At 33.7% G+C, this 24,014-nt stretch overlaps 1 protein-coding gene across 1 annotated transcript in view; it reads right to left on the bottom strand.

Moving 5' to 3' along the window:
• Positions 1-24,014, bottom strand: part of PAPPA (pappalysin 1) — a 267,563-nt gene that overhangs the window by 172,962 nt on the left and 70,587 nt on the right. The window contains exons 4-5 of the mRNA XM_051979518.1: positions 22,833-23,126; positions 6,045-6,237 (exon numbers count right to left, since the gene is read on the bottom strand). Coding sequence (XP_051835478.1) covers positions 6,045-6,237; positions 22,833-23,126 — 487 coding nt within the window. The remainder of the gene's footprint in view (positions 1-6,044; positions 6,238-22,832; positions 23,127-24,014) is intronic.

The raw sequence follows: 24,014 nt of genomic DNA, 5'->3' as shown, positions 1-24,014 counted from the left end.
CAAGAAAAAGCAAAAGACAGTTCCTACCCTGAACGAGTTCAGAGTCTAATGGGGAAAACAATATGTAAATAACTATGTACAAACAAGCTATATAAAGGGAAAAAAGGGGGGAAAAAGACATTAGAATAAACAGAGGGTAAGGAGAGGCCTCCTATAGATAAAACCTGAAAGAAGCCCAAAAGTCAAGAATCAAAATTGAAAAAGATGAGAGTCCCAGCCATGGTGGGCAGGGAGAGACAGACAGTAGCAGTGGTCAGAATTGAGAAAATGATGTCTTATTTAAGGAACAGTAAGGAGGTCAATATTACCATATCACTGAATATAGGAAGGGAAGGGAAAAGGAGGAAGACTGTACAAACACTAGAAAAGTAGGTGGGGAAAGGGTTACATAATAAAAAACTCTAAATGCTAAAACACACAATTTTATATTTGATATTAGAAGTGATAGGGAGCCATTGAATTTTATTGCATAAGAAGCTGACATAGTCAGACCTGGGCTTTTTAGTATAGTAAAATCACTTTGACAGCTGAATTAGGAAACTCATCTGTGTGCTCTGAACTTAGATAATACTTAATTAATTCAGATCTCAATAAGTCAGACTTTGTAACATGTACACTTTACCTTAATTCTATCTAGCACTCTGGTAACTAGATCTCTTTATTAACAATAGCTTCTAAAAACTAAAACAAAAAAATAAATAAATAAATAAAAAAGAGTACACAAAGAAGAAGGAATCTAAATATATATAATAATTATTATAAGGATAAAGAAGATTTGAGCTTGTATTTAGAGAAAGACAATGAAACTAAAAAAAAAAAAAAAGCCACTCCATTTTCAATGAGAAATGTCAAACAGTTCCAAGCACAAAAAGAGTTCTTTCAAGAACCTAAAAAGGACTTTAAAAATAAAATAAGAGAGATGAGGAAAATTAGAAAAAAAAGAGCAATCCAAAAAAACCCCAAGAAAATTATAAAAGTAAAGTCAACCAATTGAAAATATAGAAGGAGAAACTAATGATATTATAAGACACCAATAAATCATTAAATAAAATAAAAAAAGAATGAAAAAAATGAAGACAAAATGAAATATCTCAATAGAAAACCAAACAATCTGGATAACAAGTTAAGGAGAAACAATATAAGAATAGATTATTTGAAAAGTATGATTAAAACAAAAGAATCTTATACAATATTAGATGAAATTATCCAGGAAAATGACCTGAAGTTCTAGAACAAGAAGGCAAATCAAAAAAAGAAAAAAAAATCACCAATTACCATGTGCAAAAAATCCTCAGAGGAAAACTTAGAAGGATATATAACCAAGTATAAAAGTTCCCAGGTTAAGGAGAAAATATTGGAAGCAACCAGGGAAAAAATACCATGAAGCTATAATAAAGATTATACAAGACTCAGAAACTACTATGTTGAAGGTGTTAGAATACTTATTCCATAGAGCAAAAGGGTAACTCACCCAGAAAAGGGTAATTATCCCATACAAATAAAACATAAAAAGAAAAAAAAAAGATCCAAAAGAAGCTAACGATAGGGAGAACAGGTAGTATTGGAACCTTATTTTCATTTGGAATGGATTGAAGAGGGCACAATAGAGAGATAGGTAGATAGAAAGTCAGACAGGCAGACAGAAAGATAGATAAAGATAGAGGTAAAGATATGTAGAAGGGTACAAAAGGCTATTAGTATATCAGAGTATAACAGAGGAATGAGAAGGAATAGGATAAATAGGGTGAGGATAGTGAGGAAAAATAGGAAAGAGGAAAATATATAAGTATAATATACCTCTCAAGCATCATGCTAAATTTTCCTGTAGAAACTGAAGAGTAAACAAATGGTGTTACAAAGAGCAGAGGGCCTGCATTTAATTTATCTACATGAATATGAGTACCTTGTGTGTGTTAAGGGGAAAAATCAATTTATTAATACAAGATTTCCTCATCTTAAGGACAGAGGCACAGATTCTAGGTTAGAATTGGAAGGGGACTTCAGAGGTTGGCTGGTTCTATCCCCTCCCTATATGAACCCCAGTAGAATTCCAGTTTTGATGCAGCCCAAGCACATGAAGCTCGAGCCACATGAATGGATTCATGATGATAAAAAGATTAGAAAGTTGCTGGGACAGAATCAGGAACCAAATTGATTTTATCATGAGTTGGCACAGGGCTATGTTCCCTCTGTGGTATTTTTTTTTTCTTTTTTCTTTTTTCTCCTTTCATTACACAGAGTTATTCTTCACATGGTGAATTTCTTGAAACAGTTTGTGTTTTCTAGTAGTAATAACACCTTACAAGTGTTTATCCCTACTTCTCAGTTTACCAAGTGTTTCATATTTAGTATTTTGGTTCTTGTGGCAACTTCTGAGGTGTATATTATAATTTATAGTATATATATAATAAAATATAATTAATAATATTTATTATACTTAATTTATAAGAATACAATTGATAATTATAACAGTATACTAATTATATATGTATATTACATACATATTATTTTTCTTATATTGCAAATGAAGAAACTAAAGCCTAGAGTTTCAATAATTTCCATGAAATATCAAACTTCTAGGTCTTCTGACTACTACTCCAGAATCTTTTTTTCTCTGTGTCTCTGTCCATTTCTCTCTCTTTCTGTCTTTCTCCTCTTCACTTCTACAGTTGACAGGCAAAAAAACCAAAGAAGGGAAGCAACTTGTGCATTGTCACAGAATTAGCAGTAGAACCAAAACTTGAAGTAGAACCCATCATTTGACATTGCTTTTTTTCTAATATCTATCCCTCGCAACTATCCAGTTAGTTGAAACAAACAAATTAAAAACTCTGAAACACACACATACACACAGAAGACTATAATCTCCTTAGAGTTAAAATTGTTTTCTTCTTTGCACATACATCCCTAACCTTTAGCAGGATCCCCGGAATACAGAAGGTGTATAATAATAACTCATTTGTTGATTGATATATTGGACATTTCCTTGAAAGAATGGCCATAAAAATTAGATGTGGAAGGTATCATAGACACCATATGGTCAAATAATCTTCTTACTTTGTAGTTTAGTAAACTGAAGCTCTGAGGAGATATATGATTTATTCAAGTAACTTAATAGCAATCAGGATCTAATTCCAGGCTTTCTGATTCCAAATCTAATATTCTTTTTTATTGGTCATAATTCCTTAATGAATCCTGTGTGTACAGATGCAAAATATATGGGTATCTCTGCATTTTTAGAAAAATATATTCTTGTGTTAAATAGTAACAGGTGGTGAGGATGACTAGGGAGAAAGATTGGTTATTGGTTGATGAAATGAAATGAATGGATATTCCTTGTGCAGCAACATTTTCATAGAACTAAATATTTCTGGAACACTTGGAAAGGAACAAGAAGAGATTTTGTTTTGTAAATGGTACAGTTCATTCTTTGGACATGCATTTCTAATTGTTTTCAATACTTTATTCACCTTATGGACAGGCTTTCTCTAAATATTGAATTGATTCTACAGAGTTGTTAACCTTTATTAGACATGTTTCTAAAATGTCAGTGTTAATTTAGCATGTGATAATTCCATTTTGGAACTTTAGGCCAAATAGAATAGTTATTGTATATTTTTTAAGTGCCAACTGACTATGGGTTATTAAAAACATATTGATTAAGGCTCAAGAAACTATGTAATAGAAACATATCTTATTACATAACAATTAACCCTCCAATATGTTTTTTAACTAGTCAGATGTCATTTATTTAATGTACAATAACTGCCTTATGAAATACAAATTAAACACATACACGAGCCATTTCATTTACAAAAATTCTATTTATAGAAAGAAAATAGGCCAAAAGTTTGATTATTCATATAGCCGGGGGTGGGAGTGGGGTGGGGGTGGGGAGTGGACGGGAAATCTCAAAACTGCTGGAAAGATAGTTTCTGAAGTATTATGGAAAGTTCCCAAAATAGAACTTTCAGCAAAGCAACTGATAACAACTCTTCAAAAAAGTGGGGAATCAAGTTATTTTTCAGGCACCACCACCACAGACAAAGTGATTGAGTCTATGAGCTGGGCCAGCCCTGAATTCAGGGAACATCACAACACTCACGCCTCATGGTTAGCTCCTTTCCATTGGTGTTAACCCTGAAGACTTTACTGACTCTCCTACGTAAGTCTTTCAGCACAATCCTATTAAGATATCTAAAAGAGTTAGAAAATCATGGAAAAGCTAGGTGGTGTAGTGGTTAGTGCACCAGCCTTGAACTCAGGCTGACCTGAGTTCAAATCTAGCCTTAGACACTTAACATTTTCTAGCTGTGTGACCCTGGGCAAGTCACTTAACACCAATTGCCTCAGGGGAAAAATAAAAAAAAAGTTAGAAAAATCACGGACTCCATCTAGTTAAATGGACTTCAGAGGTCATATAGTCCAGTAATGTCAGTCAAAGAGAAATTATCCCTCTGGGCTTCATGCTGACTTAGAAAACCACAAATTAAAATTATCTATATTGTATTGCATTTTTATTTATTTTGTTAATCATTTCCCAAGCACTGGGGAATTGTGTAATCTATTGAGAAAAGCTGACCTGAGCTTGACATGTTGATGTAGTCCAACCTTTAGATGACCAGCAATCCCCTCTACACTACCACCACCAACTAGTCTTCAAGTTTCCACTTAGAGACCACCAGAAAAGACTACCAAAAGCAGCCCATTCTACATTCAGACAATCCTAAATGTTGTAAAATGTTTTTCCTAAAATCAGACTAAAATCTGCTTCTCTATAGCTTCAACCTTTTGCTCCTAGTTCTTCCCTATAGCACTAAATACAACATTTAATACCCCTTCTATATGAGAGCCCTCCAAATGGACAGCTATGATGTTTTCCCTAAATCTTCTCTTATTCAGGATACATTTTTTCATTTCATCATGTAGGTTGTCATATGGCAAAGTCCTTTTACTATTCTGGTTGCCTTTATCCAGACTTATTCCAACTTGCAACCTCCCAAAAATGCTGTATACAGAGTTGAATTCCATTCTCTCCATGATTGAACATGGAAGAGGACAGTGGAATTATCACTACTCTCATTCTGGACATTTTCTTGCAATGCAGCTTAAGATTATATTTGTTCTTTCTGATTATCCATTTCACATGGTTGAGAAACTCATATCAATCTTGCAGTCTATTAAAAACCCAAGATATTTTTCATCTAACTACTATCATACTTCTCTCATCTTGTACTTCCATATTTTAAAAAAAAAATCTAGGTATGGGACTTTATGTTATTTGATCAGTAATATTCAAATTCATATCATGGTTTCAGCACTGGAATGAGGAAACATGTCATAAAGTATGGAATTAAGAAACAAGAGGCTTAATTCTCCTGACGTATGACCTTGGGTATGTTATTACTCCTCTCTGATTCTCATTTTCCTCATCAGCCAAAAAAAAAAAAATCGTCCTCCATTAATGCTCTCCTCCTATGTCATGGAGAAGATAGTAGATTTTTTAGACTGTGCAGTTTAGTACTAACTGATTCATCCCACTGATTTAAGACCAGTCTCACTAATTAAGTTTAGCAAATTCATTATCAGATTGGTTGCAGAGCAAAAAAAAAATGTGTGCACTCACAACAGGATTCGTTGTGTACATTGATGAGGAGAATGACCACATCAACAACAGAAAAAAAAAAAAAAACACAGATTTTTACTGAAGTGCATAAAATAGACATTAGAAAATTGAAAGTAACTATTTTATAGAAGCATTGTGAAGGGGGAAAGAAAACATTGTATATGTAAGCACTTTATAACCACAAAATCTTATGTATACATAAGTAGCTATTATTTTGTCAACCGAATCTTTTAGTTATATCAAATACTGGCACTAACGTTCAAATAAGCAAGTAATCCTGCCTCCATCCCCACAGTGATTCCAAGGTTTGGCAATTTGCTTCTATTCTAGAAAGAGTAAGAATTCTTGCTTTAGAAATCCTAATAACGCCCTTCAAGCAAGAAAAAGGAAGGGTTAGTACTTTATAACCTTTGCTCACCTTTCAAAGAAGTGGCCATCAATGGGTGGAAACCACTCCAGGGTAATTGAGGTGGGTGTCCGATCTACAATCTGGGGAGTCAGGGCTATGGGAGCAGGCTTTTTGGCAGGTTGCCAGCTCTGGTAGACAAGATCCAAGTAGCAGTGCATTCTCGCCACTTGATTGGGCGTGAAGGAGTCAGTGCAGTCATCTTCTACCAAAAAAAAAAAAAAAAGAGAGAGATAAGAATGGGAGGTAGAAGGAGGAGAGGAGAGAATTATGACATCAGCTGGCGGGGGAGCATGCATGCCCGAGTTCTTGCCAATGCCAAGGTTGGCTTCTTCCAGCACTCTGGAGTTAATGGTGTGTGAACAAATTAGTATAGTCATCACTTCTACAGACAGGTGAAAGGAAACAGAAGGAGGGGGTGGGGTGGAAATCACACTGAAAAGTACACCCAGGGACTGCCAGAGAACTGACTGGAAATTATGGCAAGGTGGGCAGTGAAAACAGCAGTATGGTACAATAGATAGAGCTCCGGATTAGGAATGAGAAGAATGAATTCTGTTTTGGGCTTTCATTGAGTAAACTTGATTAAGTAGTTACCCTTTCTGAATTTGAGATTTTCCATTTAGGTTAGGAGTGGGGGTTGCCTAGATGATCTCTAAAATTCCAACTAATTCTACCTATCTATATTCTGAAGGCTTTTCCAGATCCATATTTCACGTTCTAGTCTTAGTTTCTAAAGTCCATTACATTTCCATCATATTCACTCTAGCTAATCTTAATTGTACCAGCATTTCCCATCAAATCAACTTATTTGATTATTCTGCATTTACTGGGCATTTAGATTTCCTATATTGTAGATTTACTTTTGTTTTGTAATTCGAAATGATACTTAAAAAAAAAAAACTGCATTCTTGGGTCCCTTTGTGCCTTAGTTAGAGAATCATAGATTTAAAGAAAAGACATTTTCAGATACTACCTAATCAAATCCACTGATCTATTTTATGAAAAAAAGAGGCCCAGAGATGAACTGATTTGATTTGGTCAAAGTCATACAAGTAATAATCCCAGAGAAGGGATTTGAAGACAGATCATCATAAGTTTTTCTTTCTCTAAATTAAAGTTTTAAGTTCCAATCTGCTCTCCAAATCCATTCCTGGTAGTATAATCAATGTACATTATGCAAAGATAATTATATTATCAAGGGATTTAGGATAGAATGAGGTTAAATTTATATTTTTTATTCTGTAGAAAGAAACCTTGCTTTGGTGAGGAGTTGAAGTAGACTTCTAAAGTCTCTTGCCATCTCAGGACTCTATGATTTCCATGGTGGTCATAAGATATAAGCTGTATTCCTAAACTATTTGAAAATTAGGAGCCTGAAAAGTTTCATTAATTTTTCATATACAACAATATTCTGTTAGATTTATGTACTATAATTTGCTCATACATCTCCTAGTTGATATGCACCCAATTGGTTTCCAATTCTTTTGCTACAACCAAAAATGCTATTTGTGTACATATATCCCTCTGTCTTAAACTTGTTTGGAGCAGATGACTAGTAGAGCTATCACTAAGTCAAAGATTATGTACAGCTTGAATAACTTTAACAAAATACCAAATTTTGTTTTCCAGAATAGTTCCATCAATTCCTAGTTCCACCAAAATTGCCTTAAGTGTGCCTATTTTGAGATACCTCCAACAATTGTCAATTTACTTTTTTGGGGGGAACTTTCCCAATCTATGGGTAAAATTTCAGTGTTGTTTTAATTTGTACATAGTTTATGACTAAAAATTTGTCAGCTATATTAATTTTTACTTCTTGCTAGTGGACTAGAATAGGAAACGCCCCCCCCCACAAAAAAGGACAAATAACAGCAAATCCACTGCATCACTTTACACATTCATTTGTTAATCTTGTCCTGTGCAATAGGTCGTGGTATATGGAAACTTGGAGGAGATTTAATACAGCTCATATTTAAAACAGCAATTATAACATCCCCAGTAATATATTTAGTCTTTGATTGAAAGTCTGTATGGAAGAAGAATTTACAACTTCCTAAACTAGCCCATCTTAACTTTTGTATAGCTCTAATTGTTAAGCAATTTTCCCTTATAACAAACCTAAGTCCATCTCATTACATCTTCTATTCATTGCTCCTAGTTTTGCTTTTAGAATAAAGGAAAATGAATCTTATCCTCCCAAGTAGAGGTCTTTTTAAAACTTAAGAAAACTAATAATCTGCATCTCAATTAAATTTCACATATAGGAAAAAAACACCCTTAGTTTCTTCCTTGTATGGAATGATTCTAAAGCTATTTTTTTTAAGTTTGTTGGGATTATTTCTTCCTATGTCCCTTCTCAAATGTGACTCCCTCAACTGAAAACACAATGCTCCATCTGTGGCCTGACTAGAGCAGAGGACAACAGGACTATCTCTCAAGATGCTATTTTTCTAAATGGAGCCTAAAGTCACATAAGCTTAATTGACTGACACTGCAAATTTGTTGACTAATCTTGAGCTTAGAGTCTACGGAGTGCCAGTTTTTTTTAGATGAATTTCTGCCTAGCCACATCTGCCCATTTTATACTTGTGAAAATGAATTTTTGAAGCTGTGTCAGACTTTATCCTTATCCCTATTAATTTCTTCTTCCTTGACTTGCTTCAATGTTTTAGATCATCACGATTCTTGATGCTCTGTGTTTATTATCCTACAAGTTATCCTTCACTCCCAAACCCTGGCTTAGCATCATCTGCAAATTTGGAAAGCAAGCTCTCTGTACCTATATTTAAGTCATTGATAAAAATCAGTGGACCAATCACTGATGAAAATCAGTGGAATAAAGTTGGATACCTGAGGCACTCCAGAAAAGCCCCCCATCTAAAATGAAGTACAAAATGAAATACAAATAGTGACTCTTTTTGTTCAGACATTCAATTAATACAAAATCCATTTGATTGTATTGTCATCTAGCTCACATCTCAAAATCTTTTCTATCGAGTGCTTTGTTAAAATGTAAGTAATCATTTTCTACAGAATACTTTGATACAACAATCTAGAAAATTTGTCATAAAAAGAAATGTTATTATGACATGACCTGTTTTAGAGAGAAGTGCTTCTCTTTAAATAACTCACTAACAATCCCTTAAGTAATACATACAAAAATTTTGCTTGGAATTAGAGTGAAACTCATTGACTTCTAGTTTGTCTCTCTATCTCTGTGCCTCTGTCTTTCTTTCTCCTTCCCTCCCTCTGGTTTTCTTTGCCTCTGTCTTTCTCTCTATTTTGGTCTCTCCCCTCTATCTTTCTATTCCTCTGTCTTCTCTCTGCTGTTTCTTTTTCCAGCTCTCTCTCTCTTTGTCTATCTCTCTGTCTCTCTCTCTCCTCCCTTTATCCTCTTCTTCATCTCTGTCTTGCTGCTTCTTTCTAACTCCCATATCTGTCTTTGTCTCTGCTCTTTTTCTCTTTCTTATTGTCTCTCTCCTCCCTCCTCCATCTCTCTCTCTCCTCCCTTTCCCCTTTTCTCTCCATCTCTGTCTTTCTGTTTCTCTCTTATGTCTCTTTCTATCTCTCCATAGCTCCCTGTCTCTACAGTTTCTCTCTTTTACTTTCATCACCCCTTCTTCTTTTGCCTCTCTCTGTCCTTCCCCCCCTTCTGTCTATGCTTCTGTCTTTCCTTCTCTCTCTTCCTCTTTCTCTGCTCCCCCTCTTTTCTGTCTTTCTGCATATCTTTCATTGTCTTCCAAGTTTGTCTCTCTTTCCCTGTTTCTCTCTCTCTTTTTTTCTGTCTTTATTTCTCTCTATGTCTTTCTCTTTTTTTTCTGGCTTCCCTCCCCATTTTCTGGATAATTTCAACATTTGAACTTTTTCAGTTTTATGTCACCCTCCCCACTCTTCACGACACTCCAGAGATCACCAATGATAACAAAAAAGAACAGATTATGAGACTGAGGCAGAGGGATGACATAACTAATGTGTAAAGTTCCTTCTGGCTTTAAATACTATTATCCTATGAATAACCTGAATATCTCCTTGGTTAGTTAATGACAAAGAACTTTTTTGTCTCTAGTCAGGATTCTGGATGCCTTCTAAGACTCAGAAATAAACCTTGGGCAATAAAGATTATTCCTTAACCTTTCCATTTGCATCTAAATTGCTAAACTCTAGGAATGGTGTGAAGAGGTTGTTATGGCTTAAGTTGGAACAAATAAGGCTTCCCAGAGTTTCCTAGTCAGAGCTACAGCAGCTGGCAGTGTGTGTGTGTGTGTGTGTGTGTGTGTGAGAGAGAGAGAGAGAGAGAGAGAGAGAGAGAGAGAGAGAGAGAGAGAGAGAGTGTGTGTGTGTGTGTGTGTGTGTGTGTGTGTGTGTGTATGTGTGTGTTGGGGGGGGCAATTTGTGGGGGTAGAGGAAGAAGTTTCAAAGCAATTCTTAAAATAAACTTGCTGCTATTGATGTCATAGTATTAACTTGCTTTCTCCATCAAACAAACAGAAAATAAGGTTAGGCAGGTGCAGGGAGTTTGGGAATAGTAGCCTTGCACTCAACTTTGTGGTGGGAGTAAAAGGATTAAAGAAGCTGTTTCTTCATTCTTCAGTTAGTAGTGATGATCAAGCCCTTTAACATTTTGTAAAATCCATAAATATTCCTGAAGAAAGCCAGACAATACACAGTGGCTTTTAGCAAGCGCCATAAAAGAATAATAAACTATATAATAGCTAATGTGAATATATGACTTACTATATGCATTGTGATAAGACCTTTACAATTATTATCTCATTTGATTCTCACAACAACACTGTCAGGCGATTATTATTATATACACTTTACAGATGAGGAAATTCAGGTAGAATTAGTGACTTGCTCAGAGTTTCACATTTCATAAGCATCTTAGATTTGAACTCAGGTTTCCCTCACTCCAGGCCTAACACTCTATGCACTGTTTTCACTTAGCTGCCAAAAACCAAGGAAGGACCATTGAGGTAATAGCAGAAAAGCAATATAATCCTGAGTTGTAAAAGCTTTGAAAATAATTTGTACTTCTCTTTACTACAAAACTCTTTTCATAAGCCTCAGATTCCCCTCCTGAGGTGGGATTCGGAGTTTTTTTGAGAGACAACTGAGCTCTGCATTTCAAGATAGGGTTTTGATTTCATATCTGCTACTATTTTGGTGATCTTCAGCAAGTCATTTAATCCCTCTAAGTCTGTTTCCTCATTTGTAAAATGAGGGAATTGGATTAGATACTCTGCAAAGTCCCTAGCTCATTCTTTAGTCTAAGAACTCTATCCAAACCTTTCAAACAAGCTAAGTTAGCAACAACTGATAGGGAGACCTGTTCTCCTCCATTCCTGTATCCTTGGATCAGCATCATGAATTTCCCCTTAGAGCCAAGTATCTGGTTCGCATTTAATTACTAAGAAAAAATTTAGTTTCTACAACTCAAGAATTCGAGTAAATCAATTATATCATCAACAAAAATCTATTAACTGCTTCCTTTGTGTATAGTATTTCCTTCTACATGTATGTTGGAGTAGATTCACACAGAGAGGAAGATGTTCACACGAAACATAGGACATAGAAAGCTCTTTGAAAGCAAAGTAGCCTATGGAAGGGATGCTGAATGTAAGTCCAACTCCTGGTTTGGATCTTTACTGTATAACTTTGGGAAAGTAGTTTAACCTCTCTATCTCAGTTTCAGAATATCTAGACATATAAGGAGAAGAAGAAAAGAGGATATATGTTTATATAGTACCTGGTATCTGATGGGCACTGTGTTATTTTTTTATTTTTTTTACAAATATCTCATTTGACCTTCATAACAATCTGGAAGATAGATGCTGTTATTTTCCTCTTTTTAAAGTTGAGGAAATTGAGGCAGCCAGCTTAAGTGCATTGTTCAGGGTCAGCAGCTAGTAAGATTGTGAGATTGTATTTGTACTCATTTTTTTCCTGATTCCAGACCCAGAGTTTTAGCCCTCAGGCTGAGTTGCCTCTAAAGGATCTTAAGAGGTCATCAAGTACAGTTCCCTCATTTTATGGATGAGGAAAAGGAGATCCCAAAAGATTAGGTGTGTTGCATAGGACTACACAATATGTATCTACTGCATGATTCAAATTCAAATGATGTTGACTAAGCCTAAAATTTGTCATCTTCAGAAGGAAGAGTCTGATTTGGATGACCTATAAATTTTCTTCGAGTTCTTGGTCTTGTGAATTCCTATGTCTGAAATGGGATATAAAGACAAGTTAACTTGTTCTTCTTTTTGGAAGAAAGAATGAAAAAATGGTCTCTGATCTCAAGGAACTAGATTTAGAAGTCTGTATAGTTTTTTGTTTTATTTTGTTTTAACACGGAGTGAGAATCAAAAGAAAGAAAATGGTACAGGAAAGAGTAATGGGTGAAATGAAGAGTGTGAAGGAAATTTTTGAAGTTATAGGATAAATATATAGAAGCTAATAGAACCTAAAACTCAAACTGATCTAGTCAACACCCTAAGCTCTATAGGCAGAGAAGCAGAAGACCAAAGTAAGTCATTCAGGTAGAAAATAGCAGAAGAAGCCTTCAAATCCAGGTTTTCTGACAACAAATTCATTGTTTTGTCCACTACATATATACTGAGGACATTCAGAGAGAAAAAAACAAAGCTAAGAGAGAGAAGAGAGTTCTGCAACAACCTAAAGCTTATACCCAGAGAGAGAACTATGGGAAATGAGTGTGGACCACAACATAGCATTTCTACTCTTTCTGTTGTTGGTTGCTTGTATTTTTGTTTTCCCTCTCAGGTTTTATTACTTTTTTTATAGATCTGATTTTTTTTTGGACAACAAGATAACTGTATAAATATGTATGCATATATTGTATTTAACATATAATTTAACATATTTAACATGTATTGGACTACCTGCTATCTAGGGGAGGGAGTGGGGGGAAGAAGAGGAAAAGATGGAACAGAAGGTTTTGCAAGGGTAATTGTTAAAAAATTACCCATACATATATTTTGTAAATAAAAAGCTATAATAATAATTTTTAAAAAACCTTAAAGCTTGAAATAAACTTGTAAAAACCCTAAGGAAATAAAAGGATTTTTTCCTCTATTCAGATCAGAATAACAAGGAAGGGATAGGTCTGCTGTAAAAGACAGATGGTACAATGTTAGGCGATGACAAAGAACACAAAATTATTTAAATCTTATTTTTCTTATACTATTTCCAGGGAATGAATGAATGAATGAAAATAAAGACTCTCAAGCACTGAGGATATAAATGGAAAAAAATGAGACTGGATCTTCCCTTCAAGGAGCTTATATTCTAATGGAGGAAGGCAAAATAGAGGAAGGTTTCTACTGACTAAGATTTGGAAATGGCTACTGCTTTAGAAAGTCAGTCAATGGGATAGTGAGTGGAGCCACTTAAGGGTAGAGAAGAATAGTTTGACACATTCTTTCCCGAGCAATGACAACAATGATGTGATTATGGTTTGAGAGGCCTATGATAATCCCTAAATGAAAGAGTGATTGAATTGCTGAGACTACTAATAAAAACCCACTAATAGAAACATTTCAATTCCCATTTTCAGTCTTAAGATGAACACGAATTTTCATATAACTTTGGGAAATGAATCAACAGGATGATAAAAGAATAGAATATAGAATGTGGGGAACAGTCTTCTAAATGAATAAAGATGTTAAAATAGAGGAAAATAGCTCCTCTCTCTGCCCAGTCTCTCTTGATTCTAATTCTATGAATTAAATATGAGGCAGCACACAAGCAAGGCAGTGATTGGGACTCCTAATGGTGATAAGAATATGACCCAGTTGAAGGGGTCCTCAAACTACTACCCGCAGGCCAGATGTGGCAGCTGAGGATGATTATCCCCCTCACCCAGGGCTATGAAGTTTCTTTATGTAAAGGCCCACAAAACAAAGTTTTTGTTTTTACTATAGTCTAGCCCTCCAATAGTCTGAGGGACAGCGAGCTATCCCCCTATTTAAAAAGTTTGAGGACCCCTGTATGAAACAAAGAGAAATTTCAAAGATAATAATGTCTTACACTTATCCAGTACTTTCTCTATGGGAAGGCAACCTTTTAATAAATGGCCTCATTAACCCTTTCATTCCTGGAGAATGCAGAGATATCATGGCCTATTTGGGATTATCTGTGCTAATTGAAGAACTCAATGCCAATGGATAATAAAATAATTAAAAACCTAAAATTAATTAACTTAAAATTATTTATATCAAAATTTGTAATACATTTCTGAATTCTTTTTAACAGATTTTTTCTTCAAATTGCACTTTCCTCTAGTTAATAGAACTAGAAAGAATCACAGAAAATAGCCTGAAAAGAACATAGAATGTTATAATATAGGATGTTACATTGTTGGTGGAATTGTGAACAGATCTAACCATTCTGGAGAGCAATTTGGAACTATGTCCAGTTATCAAACTGTACATACCCTTTGATCCAGCAGTGTTTCTACTGGGCTTGTATATCCCAAAGAGAGCTTTAAGGAATTAAAGGGGCCCACATGTGCAAAAATGTTTGTGGCAGCTCTTTTTGTAGTGGCAAGAAAATGGAAATTGAGTGGATGACCATCAGTTAGAGAATGGTTGAATAAATTGTGGTATATGAATGTTATGGAATATTATTATTCTGTAAAAAAACAATCAGCAGGATGAATTCAGAAAAGCCTGGAGAGATTTACATGAATTGAGGCTAAGTGAAATGAGTAGAATCAAAAGAACATTGTATATGACAACAAGATTATACAATGATCAATTCTGATGGACATGGCTCTCTTTAACAATGAGATGATTCAGACCAGTTCCAATGATTTTGTGATGAAGAGAGCCATCCACACCCAGAGAGAGGACTGTGGGAAATGAGTATGGTCCACAAAATAGCATTTTCGCTCTTTTTGTTGTTGTTTGCTTGCATTTTATTTTATTTCTAATTCTTTTTTCCTGTTTGATTTGATTTTTCTTATGCAGAAAAATAATTGTATAAACATGTATGCATATATTGGATTTAATATATATTTCTATTATCTTTAACATAAAAAAAGAATATACGATATTAGAACTAAAAGTGATCTTAGAGAGATAATTGAGTTTAATTCTTCCCTTTATCTGTGGGCAAATTGAGATTCAAATGGGTAAGTAGCTTTAGGTTCACATACTTACTTAAGAAAAAGTTTGTAACTTAGAACTCCTGCTACTAATTCCCAGGCCAATAGTCTCTTTTCAATCTTTTCTTTTATTTTCTTGGGCACACAAAAATTAAAGGCAGCATGCTCTTTATCAAACAGAAGTCAGTCCAGGAATCAGTTCATTGTAAATGATAAAATGAGAACTCAAACCAAAACGACATGAATCAGGTAAGCATTGGCTTACTCAACAAATTCCAACATACTGGGCTAGGTGGGGTAAGAAGGGAGATGTAAAAAGGAAGTATTTTCTAAAGCTCGAGTAAGATAATTTTATGAAAAAATTTAAAAGATCAATGTGGGACCATAAATAAAAACTTCTGGACCTTCATTAAGTGTAAGATTTGGTATGGACAGGATATAGGAAATTATTCAAAAAGATATTAGGACACAAACAGGAATGGCTATCTGTAGAAGCTGGGGCATAGCTATCCATCCCTCAAAGTGCCATTGTGCTCTGTATTTCTCTTAAGGGAGTCATAATTTGTATTTAATTGCATTTATTTGTCTTAATTCCCTTCCTAGATTGCTAGCAACTTCAGGTAAAGTAAAACATATTTATTTTACTTTTTTTTTTTTAACACAAGATAATTTTTGAATATATCAGTTTTCTTTGACAGTTCCTTGAAAGATATTATTCAGACCCTTTTTTTTTTTTCTTTTTTATCATTATTTCCAGGTAATCCAATATTCTTAAATTATCTTTCCGGATCTACTTTTTTCTGGGTAAACTGCTTTTCCATTGAAAACATTCACATTTTCTTCTTTTCCCCCCCACTTTTAAAAGTTTTTGTTTGATCATACGTTGATGTCTCAGAGAAACATTAATTTCTATCTGTTCAGTTATGTTTTATAAGGAATTTATTTTTCAATGGGTTTTTGTACTCCCTTTTCCATTTAATGAATTCTATTTTAATTATTTTCCTAGGTATATATTTATATATCTTTTCCCATACTATTTACTCTTTTCCCATGATTCTCTGATGTTACTTTTATTTCTTTTATTTTCAATTTTTCTTCTATTTCTCTAATTTGCTTTTTAAAGAAGGATAAAAACCTTAAAAAGATTTAAGGTCTCCTAGCAATTCTTTTTGGGCTTGAAACCTAATTACATTTTTCTTTGAGGCTTCATATATAGACATTTTGACACTACTGTGTTCTTCTTACTGTATGCCTTGATCCTCCCTGTAACCATAGTAACTTTCTAAATACAATCAAGTTCTTTTTTCTCACTTTTTTCTTAATTTGTGTATATATGTTTGTGTGTGTGTACGTGTGTGTGAGAGAGAGAGAGAGAGAAGAGAGACTTGGTATTTTTATGTGAGAGTTGTACTCTGCTTCTGCATTGTCCCAAGGTTTTTTTTTTTTTTTTTTTTTTTTTTTGGGGGGGGGGTATCTTTGGGTTTTCACATTGGCTTTCACTGGAAAATAGGCTTCCTTTCCAGCTTGTACTGAGGAATGGGGTTGCTGGAGTAAAACATTGCTGTGCTGGATAGATTGCTCACTTGCCTAAGGGCAAATATTTGCTGCTGGTTTGCAGGAGGGTGAAGTCTCACTAGAGAATTACCCCAGACTTCAAGCTCTGCTGCAGGACCTTGCAGTGAGGTTGGCTACTGTTGCTGCTCTTGGACCCTCGCTTCCCTCCTACCCAGTGATCCAGACTTTTCTTAACAGACTGCTAAAGTGCTTACCTGTTCCAATTCTGGGATACTTTACTATTTATTTGGAGGGGAATTTGGGAGGACTTCAGGGAGTTCCTTCCTCACTATACTATCCTGACACCAGAAGTTCATCCTACATCAATTCTAACAGCACAGTAGTAGTATTCCATCATATTCATATAGCATAACTTATTCAATCATTCTCTTAGTGATAAACAACTCCTCTGTTTCCAATTCTTTGCCACCACAAAAAGAATTACAATAAATATTTTTGTTTTTATGAGTCCTTTTCTTCTTTCTTTAATCTCTTTGGGTATAAATCTAGTAACAGCATTGCGGAGACAAAAGGTCTTTTGGCCATAGTCTCAAATTGTTTTTCAGAATGGTTGGACCAGTTTGCAGCTTCATCACTGGTGAATTAGTGTACTTGGTTGCTCACATCCTCTCCAACACTTGTCATTTTCCATCTTTGTTATCTTAGCCAATCTGATGAGTGTGAAGAAATACCTTAAGATTTGTGTTAATCTTCATTCCTCTAATTATTAGTGATTTATATCATCTTTCCTTGTCTATTGCTAGTTTGGATTCCTTCCTTTGAAAACTATCTATATTTTTTGACTATTTATCAATCAGGAAATGCTTCTTTTTCTTATAAATTTGAATCCTATATTTTAGAAATGAAACTTTTATCTGAAAAATTGCTATAAAGATTCTCATTTTCATGTGTTTTCCCCTTATAATTTTAGTTGCATTTGTTTAATTGTACACAATCAAAAATTTTCTTTTTGCTTCATATATAAACTCTTTCTCTTGTTTGGTCACCAACTCTTCAACTTTCTCTCTCTCTCTCTCTCTTTATATATATATATGTGTGTGGGCGGGGGGGACTTGTCATGTCCCCATTTTAACCTTATCTTGGTTAAGATGTTCATCTGTGTCTTGTTTCTAACAGATCACTTTCCAACAACTGAGATCTTTGAGTTTATCAAATACTAAGTAATTGTGTTCATTTGCTCCTATATAAATGTATCTAATACATTCCATTGGTCAAATTGTCTATTTTTATATGTTACCAAACTATTTTGATGATTGCAGCTTTGTAATATAGTTTAAAATATTGCTAGCTCCCTTTCCTTCTATTTTTTCCATTAATTACTTATTTCTCCAAATTAATTTTTATCATTTTTCATAGCTCTATGAAATAATTTTTTGATCTTTTAATTATCTGAGTAATCAGTTAGACACTGAATAAGAAACTCAATTTAGGTAGTATTGTCTTTTTTATACTATTGGCTTGATGAATCTATTTCTCCAATTTTCAGAATGGTTTCATTTATGTGAAATGTATTTTAATTGTGTTCATATAATTTCTGTGGGAATGATGACAGGTGGACTTCCACGTATTATATACTGCTTATAGTTATCTTAAATGAAGATGTGCTGGATTTTGTTGCTATTATTTAGAAATGCTGATAATTTGTCTGGGTTTATTTTTTATCTTTCAACTTTACTTAAGCTATTAGTATTTTAAATTACCTTTTTTATTGACAATAGGATTTTCTAAGTTATTATATCATCTGAAAAAAGTAATTGTTCTGCTTTTTTCCTCAGTGTTCATGCTTATTCCTTCACTTTTTTTTTTGTCTTATTACCAGAGGTAACATTTGTAGAACAATACTTAAAAGTATTTGTGATAATAGACATTCTTGTTTCATCTCTGATCTTATTGGATACGCTTATAGCTTTAGTCTTTTTAAGGAAAGTTTAATTTATTTCTTACTTTAAAAATCAAGCAAAAAATTTATGTTTTGTAAAACAAATACATGAATCTGCATCTATTTAAATAATCATGTGATATTTGTTGTTTTAATTATTGATATATGGCCAATTTATATTTATAATTTTGCCAATACTGAACCATCTCTATTCCTGGTACAGATTCTTTCTGCAATAGAATATGATTTTTGTGATATATTCCTATAATCTTGCTAGTGTTTTATTAAAAATCTGTACAACAATATTCACTAAGGCAATTGCATTATAGTTTCCCTTCTGTTTTGAATATTGTAGTTTAAGTAGCAAGACCTTATTTGCTGCTTAGAAGGAATTTGGCAGAACTCCTTCTTTACTTATTTTTTCCCAAAGATTTTATGTAGTATTAAAATTGTTCTTTAAATTTTTGGTACAACTAACTTTTAAATTCACCTGATCCTATTTTTCATCTCATTGTCTCTCTCCTCCCTCTTCCCCTCTAGCCCCTTTTAGGGACCTCTTTAATAACTTGTTTAATTCCCTTTTCTAAGATAGGGTTATTTAAATATTCTATTTCCTGTTCTGTTAATCTGAGGAATTTATATATTTTTATATATATTTATCCATTTCATTTAGATTATAAATCTTATTGGCAGATAATTGGGCAAAATTTCTGTTAATGACTGCTTTTACTTCTACTTTATTGGTTGTGAATTTAGCTCTATAATTTTTTTTAATATTGGTAGTTTGGTTTTCTGCTTTCTTTCGAAAAATAAAATTAGTCAATGGTTTATCTATCTTCCCCAAAACTAGCACCTGGTTTTATTTTAGTTCAATGATCTTGCTATTGTTATTGTTGTTTTACTTTGGATTTTTAGCATTTTCTATTTTAGGATTTTTATTTTGTTGTTTAGTTCAGGGGAATTAATTTTTTTGTTATTGTGTTGGGATTTTTTTTAGTTGCTTGCCTAAATCTTTGATCAGATCCTTTTTTACTATTATTGATATAAGCAATTAAAACAAAATTTTCCCTAAGTACTGATTTAGCTATATTCCACAAATTTTGGCATGTTTTTTCATTGTTGTAATTATCTTTAATAAAATTACTGATTGTTTCTACGATTTGTTCTTTGAACCATTTATTTTTAAGGATTAGGTTTGCAATTAATTTTTAATCTGTGCTTTCCAAGTCTTTTATTAAGTAGGATTTTGATCATGGACATACTATGTGTATTTCATCTTTTATTCTTCTAAGGAAACTCTGTTGAATGAATGAATGAATGAATGAGTGAGTGAATGAGTGAATGAATAGTCAAGCTAAATCTTTAATGCCAATATTAAAGAGGATAACCAAGTCCTCCTATGTTCATTTTCTTGAAGCCACTATTGATAAGTGAACAAGGAATTGAAAGAGCCTTAGAATTAAATTAATATAACTTAATAAAATCAGCATTTATCAAATGACTACTATTGACAAGGTACTCTGCTAGAGAGTAAGATGACAGAATTGAAAAAATGGCTTAATGTTGCCCTGAAAGAGATTACAGTCTAAAAATCTAATTCTTTTTAAGTGCATCTTTGTACATCTTGAAAACTGAGACCATAACAAAATGGCAAACTCCCAAATTCTATTACATAACAATTCCTTTTGTGCTAAATTATGTTTAGTTGTTTAAGAAATTTTAAAATAAGATCCAATGCATGAGTGAGTGACTTAAGAATTCAAAGACCTGATATCAAACACTGTCTCAGATATTTACTAGCTATGTGACCTTGGGCCTCAATTTCCTTATCTGTAAAATAAGAAGTTAGAGTCAATAAGTCTTAAGTTTCCTTCCAGTTCTACATCTATGATTCTGTTATCCTATAGAATATAAATGAAAAGTAGTTTTATCTTTATTATTACTTTATCTCTAGTTTTCAGCCCACTTCAAGTATACTTCTTTTTTCCCAAATCACCCTCCTTCATCTGACCTCATAGTACTTTGTAATATTCTTATGTATGTATCACATTTATTTATATAATTTTATTATTATCCCTATCAGATTGTAAACTGTTTGAAAGTGAGGATTATGTCATATTTATTTTTTTATGACTCCTAATACATGATGAAATCATATTTAATAAATGTCTAATATCAGATGCTGAATGGGAAAGATTCATTCCTAAAAGAAAAAATGAGTTGTCCAAGGTCCCAAGAAATGGACTCCCAGTTCCTACATCCAGAGCAAGGTCTGTCTTGAGTAGTTCAGCACCAAGAACCTGATCCTGTCCTGCTTTCTGAATTTAATCCAGCTGCTTTTGTCACACCATCTATCAGAGTCTAAGGAAAACAAATATTTCAAAGCTGTGGTTGCCTTAAATATGCTTTTATGGGTACAAGTTTGTTATCATAGCTCAATGAATTAGTTCTACTCTGAATGGGTCAGTGAGCTAAGGGGTTCTTTAAAAAAAAAGTCACCATAAATCAATCACTCTATATATGTTAAAAAAAAAAAAAAAAGAAAAGAAAAGAAAAGAAAAGAAAAAGAAAAGAAAAGAAAAGAAAAGAAAAGAAAAAAAAGAAAAGAAAAGAAAAGAAAAGAAAAGAAAAGAAAAGAAAAGAAAAGAAAAAGAAAAATGATGAGGAAAGATTTATTTTTATGGTGGTCTGGTAGCTAATGGCAGTTCCTAAACTCCCAAAAGGAAGGCAAACATCCCAGCACATACTATTGTTAATTCTGCCTGTAGAATGAGCTATCCATAGGAAAGGTGCTAAAGACCAGTTAAATCAGTAAGCATGTATTCGTACTTAATATGTGAAAGTCAGAGTGAATAAAATGGAATCATTACTACCCAGTGACTGGACTACTGAGGTTGAATATGGATCCCATGAGGGATCTAAAAATCCTGTGGGGATCTGCTTTTGTGCAAATATTGTGGAACTCTTTAGAATGGTTATGTATCTTTTTTTATCCTCATTTATAGTAGGAGCATCACACTCCTTCAGGGAAATGATACTAGACGACAAATATTATGTCTTCCTGGAAGGCTAAAAAAAAATGTGATAGCAGCGAGTTTTTAAGAGTTCATGGAATCAGGAGCAGCTAGGTGGCACAGTAGACAGAGCACCAGCCCTGAAATCAGGAGGCCCGGAGTTCAAATTTGGCCTTAGACACTTAACACTTCCTACCTGTGTGACGCTGGGCAAATCACTTAACCCCAATTGCCTCAGGAAAAAAAAAAAAAAGGTCATGGAATCTGAACAGTTGGAAAGTAACTTAAAATTCCAGAATTAGAATGAAGCCTAGACAGTATTTTGTCCAATGATTTATTTTATTAGGTGAGGAAACTGAGTCTCAGGGATGAGTTTTATTTTGTTTATTTCTAATGAAACTAGATTCTATAAAGGAAAAAAAAGTGGACTAAATAAAATGTGTCTTTCCAGACTTGGGGATGCAGAGAAAATTAAAAGGCATTTAATATTTTAGACAAATAAGGAGGTTTTTAGTTTTGGAATCTCTTTCAAATAGCAACCTACAAAAAGTGACATTATTGTTATTATTACTAAAATTATCACTATTGAAAATGATACAAAAACTTTCCATAGTGATTTAACATATATATGTTTATAATATAATATATATACAAATGTGTATGTGTATATATATGCAAGTATATATGTATATATGTGTGTGTTATCTATATATACATGTTACATATATATACATATATATACACATATATACATATATATACACAACACACACATATATATACATATATAATAACCTTTTGACATTTGTAATCTATTTCCTCATTATAATCTGTAAATTAGTTAATGAAAGTGGTTATTTATCACCATCACTTAGATATGAAAACTGAGACTCTGGGAAAATGACTTAATCAAAGTCATAGGGCTAAGTGTAGAAATCAAGATTTATAGAATGATTTTAACTTCCTAAAGTTCTCACTATCTCTTTTGATTCTCACTGTGATCCTTTTGAAATATCTATTATCACCTCATTTGATAAATGAAAAGACTAGGCTAAGGGAAAACAACTTATTGGAGACCATGAATTGAGTTATATCAGAAGAGACTATAGTCCAAGGCTTCTGACCAAAAATAATGTCCTCTCTGTGCTCAACATGCTATATAAGTATAGTGGTGGATTCATAAAATTTAGTACCAAATTACATACCTGCATAGCTCATGAAGTTGTTATATGGTGTGTTGAGGAAGGTCCGGAAGCCACATGTATCATTTCCTGGTGCTGGGTCCCCACACAATTTGTGCTTGGGAGCTGGGTTGGTATCACTGCAGAGATCTCCAGTTTCAAAGGAAGGCTCAATCTCCATACATGGGTCACTGCAGGACTGGATTTCCGATATACCTCGAAAGATATGGTAAAGACCTAGACTATGCCCAATCTCATGGGTCATTGTGTGTGTGTGTCCAGGAATGCCATAGAATGATGGGTTCAGGACGATACCACCTGCAAGGGGAAAACCAGATAAATTGAGAAGTACAGTAAGTTGTTTCTCAGTAAAATGACATATATTTGAGAATCACAGAATCAATCAGTCAGTCAGTCAGTCAATAAGCAGTTAGTAAGTACTTATTCTGTCTCAGGAAGTCTCAAAGTTGAACTGGAAGTGACCTCAGAAAATTATTTTGTTTAATTTATTCGGAAGAGGAATTTCGTTCAAGAAGTTAGTGTCAAAATAGACATGTTTATAGAGAAAATGAAAAGAATTTTTTTTTTTTTTGTTATTCTACCTGGTGACTCCCCAGTTCTGACCTTATTTATTCATTTTATTGCCAAGGCCTTTTGTTTTCATTTTTTGTTTGTTTGCTTTGGGGTTTGTGACAATTTCTCCAGATAGGAAAATATATCTAGTTTCCCATTGTATATAAAACCCTGCATATCACTGGTACCTAATAATTGAGGTTTTGGGGTTAAGTGACTTGCCCAGGATCACACAGTCAGGAAAGTATTAAGTGTCTGAGACCACATTTGAACTCAGGTCCTCCTGACTTCAGAACTGGTGCTCTATCCACTGCACTACATAGCTGCCCCAGTACCTAGTGATTCTGAAGAAACATTAAAAAAAAGAAAAAAAAAAGGCTATTCAATAACTGCCCCTCAGAAATAGCACAATGAATTCAGGTGGATTTCACCTTCCTCTGAGGTCCCTTCCAGTTTTTTATCTATGATTCCATGATCCTATAGTAGGACTGTGCCTTCACTAATTTCCAAGAAGGTCTTCACAAAGTATTGTCTGCAAACCATTAGAATCACAGAATCTTACACATCAGAATGGAAAGGAATTTCCTTTCATAACATAAAATATATAACAAAAAATATATTCCCTATGGAAAC

The sequence above is a fragment of the Antechinus flavipes genome, chromosome 2, assembly GCF_016432865.1.
Source record: "Antechinus flavipes isolate AdamAnt ecotype Samford, QLD, Australia chromosome 2, AdamAnt_v2, whole genome shotgun sequence".
Lineage (NCBI taxonomy): Eukaryota > Metazoa > Chordata > Mammalia > Dasyuromorphia > Dasyuridae > Antechinus > Antechinus flavipes.
Note: the sequence above shows the minus strand (reverse complement) of the source record. Positions and strands in the feature narration are given on the sequence as shown.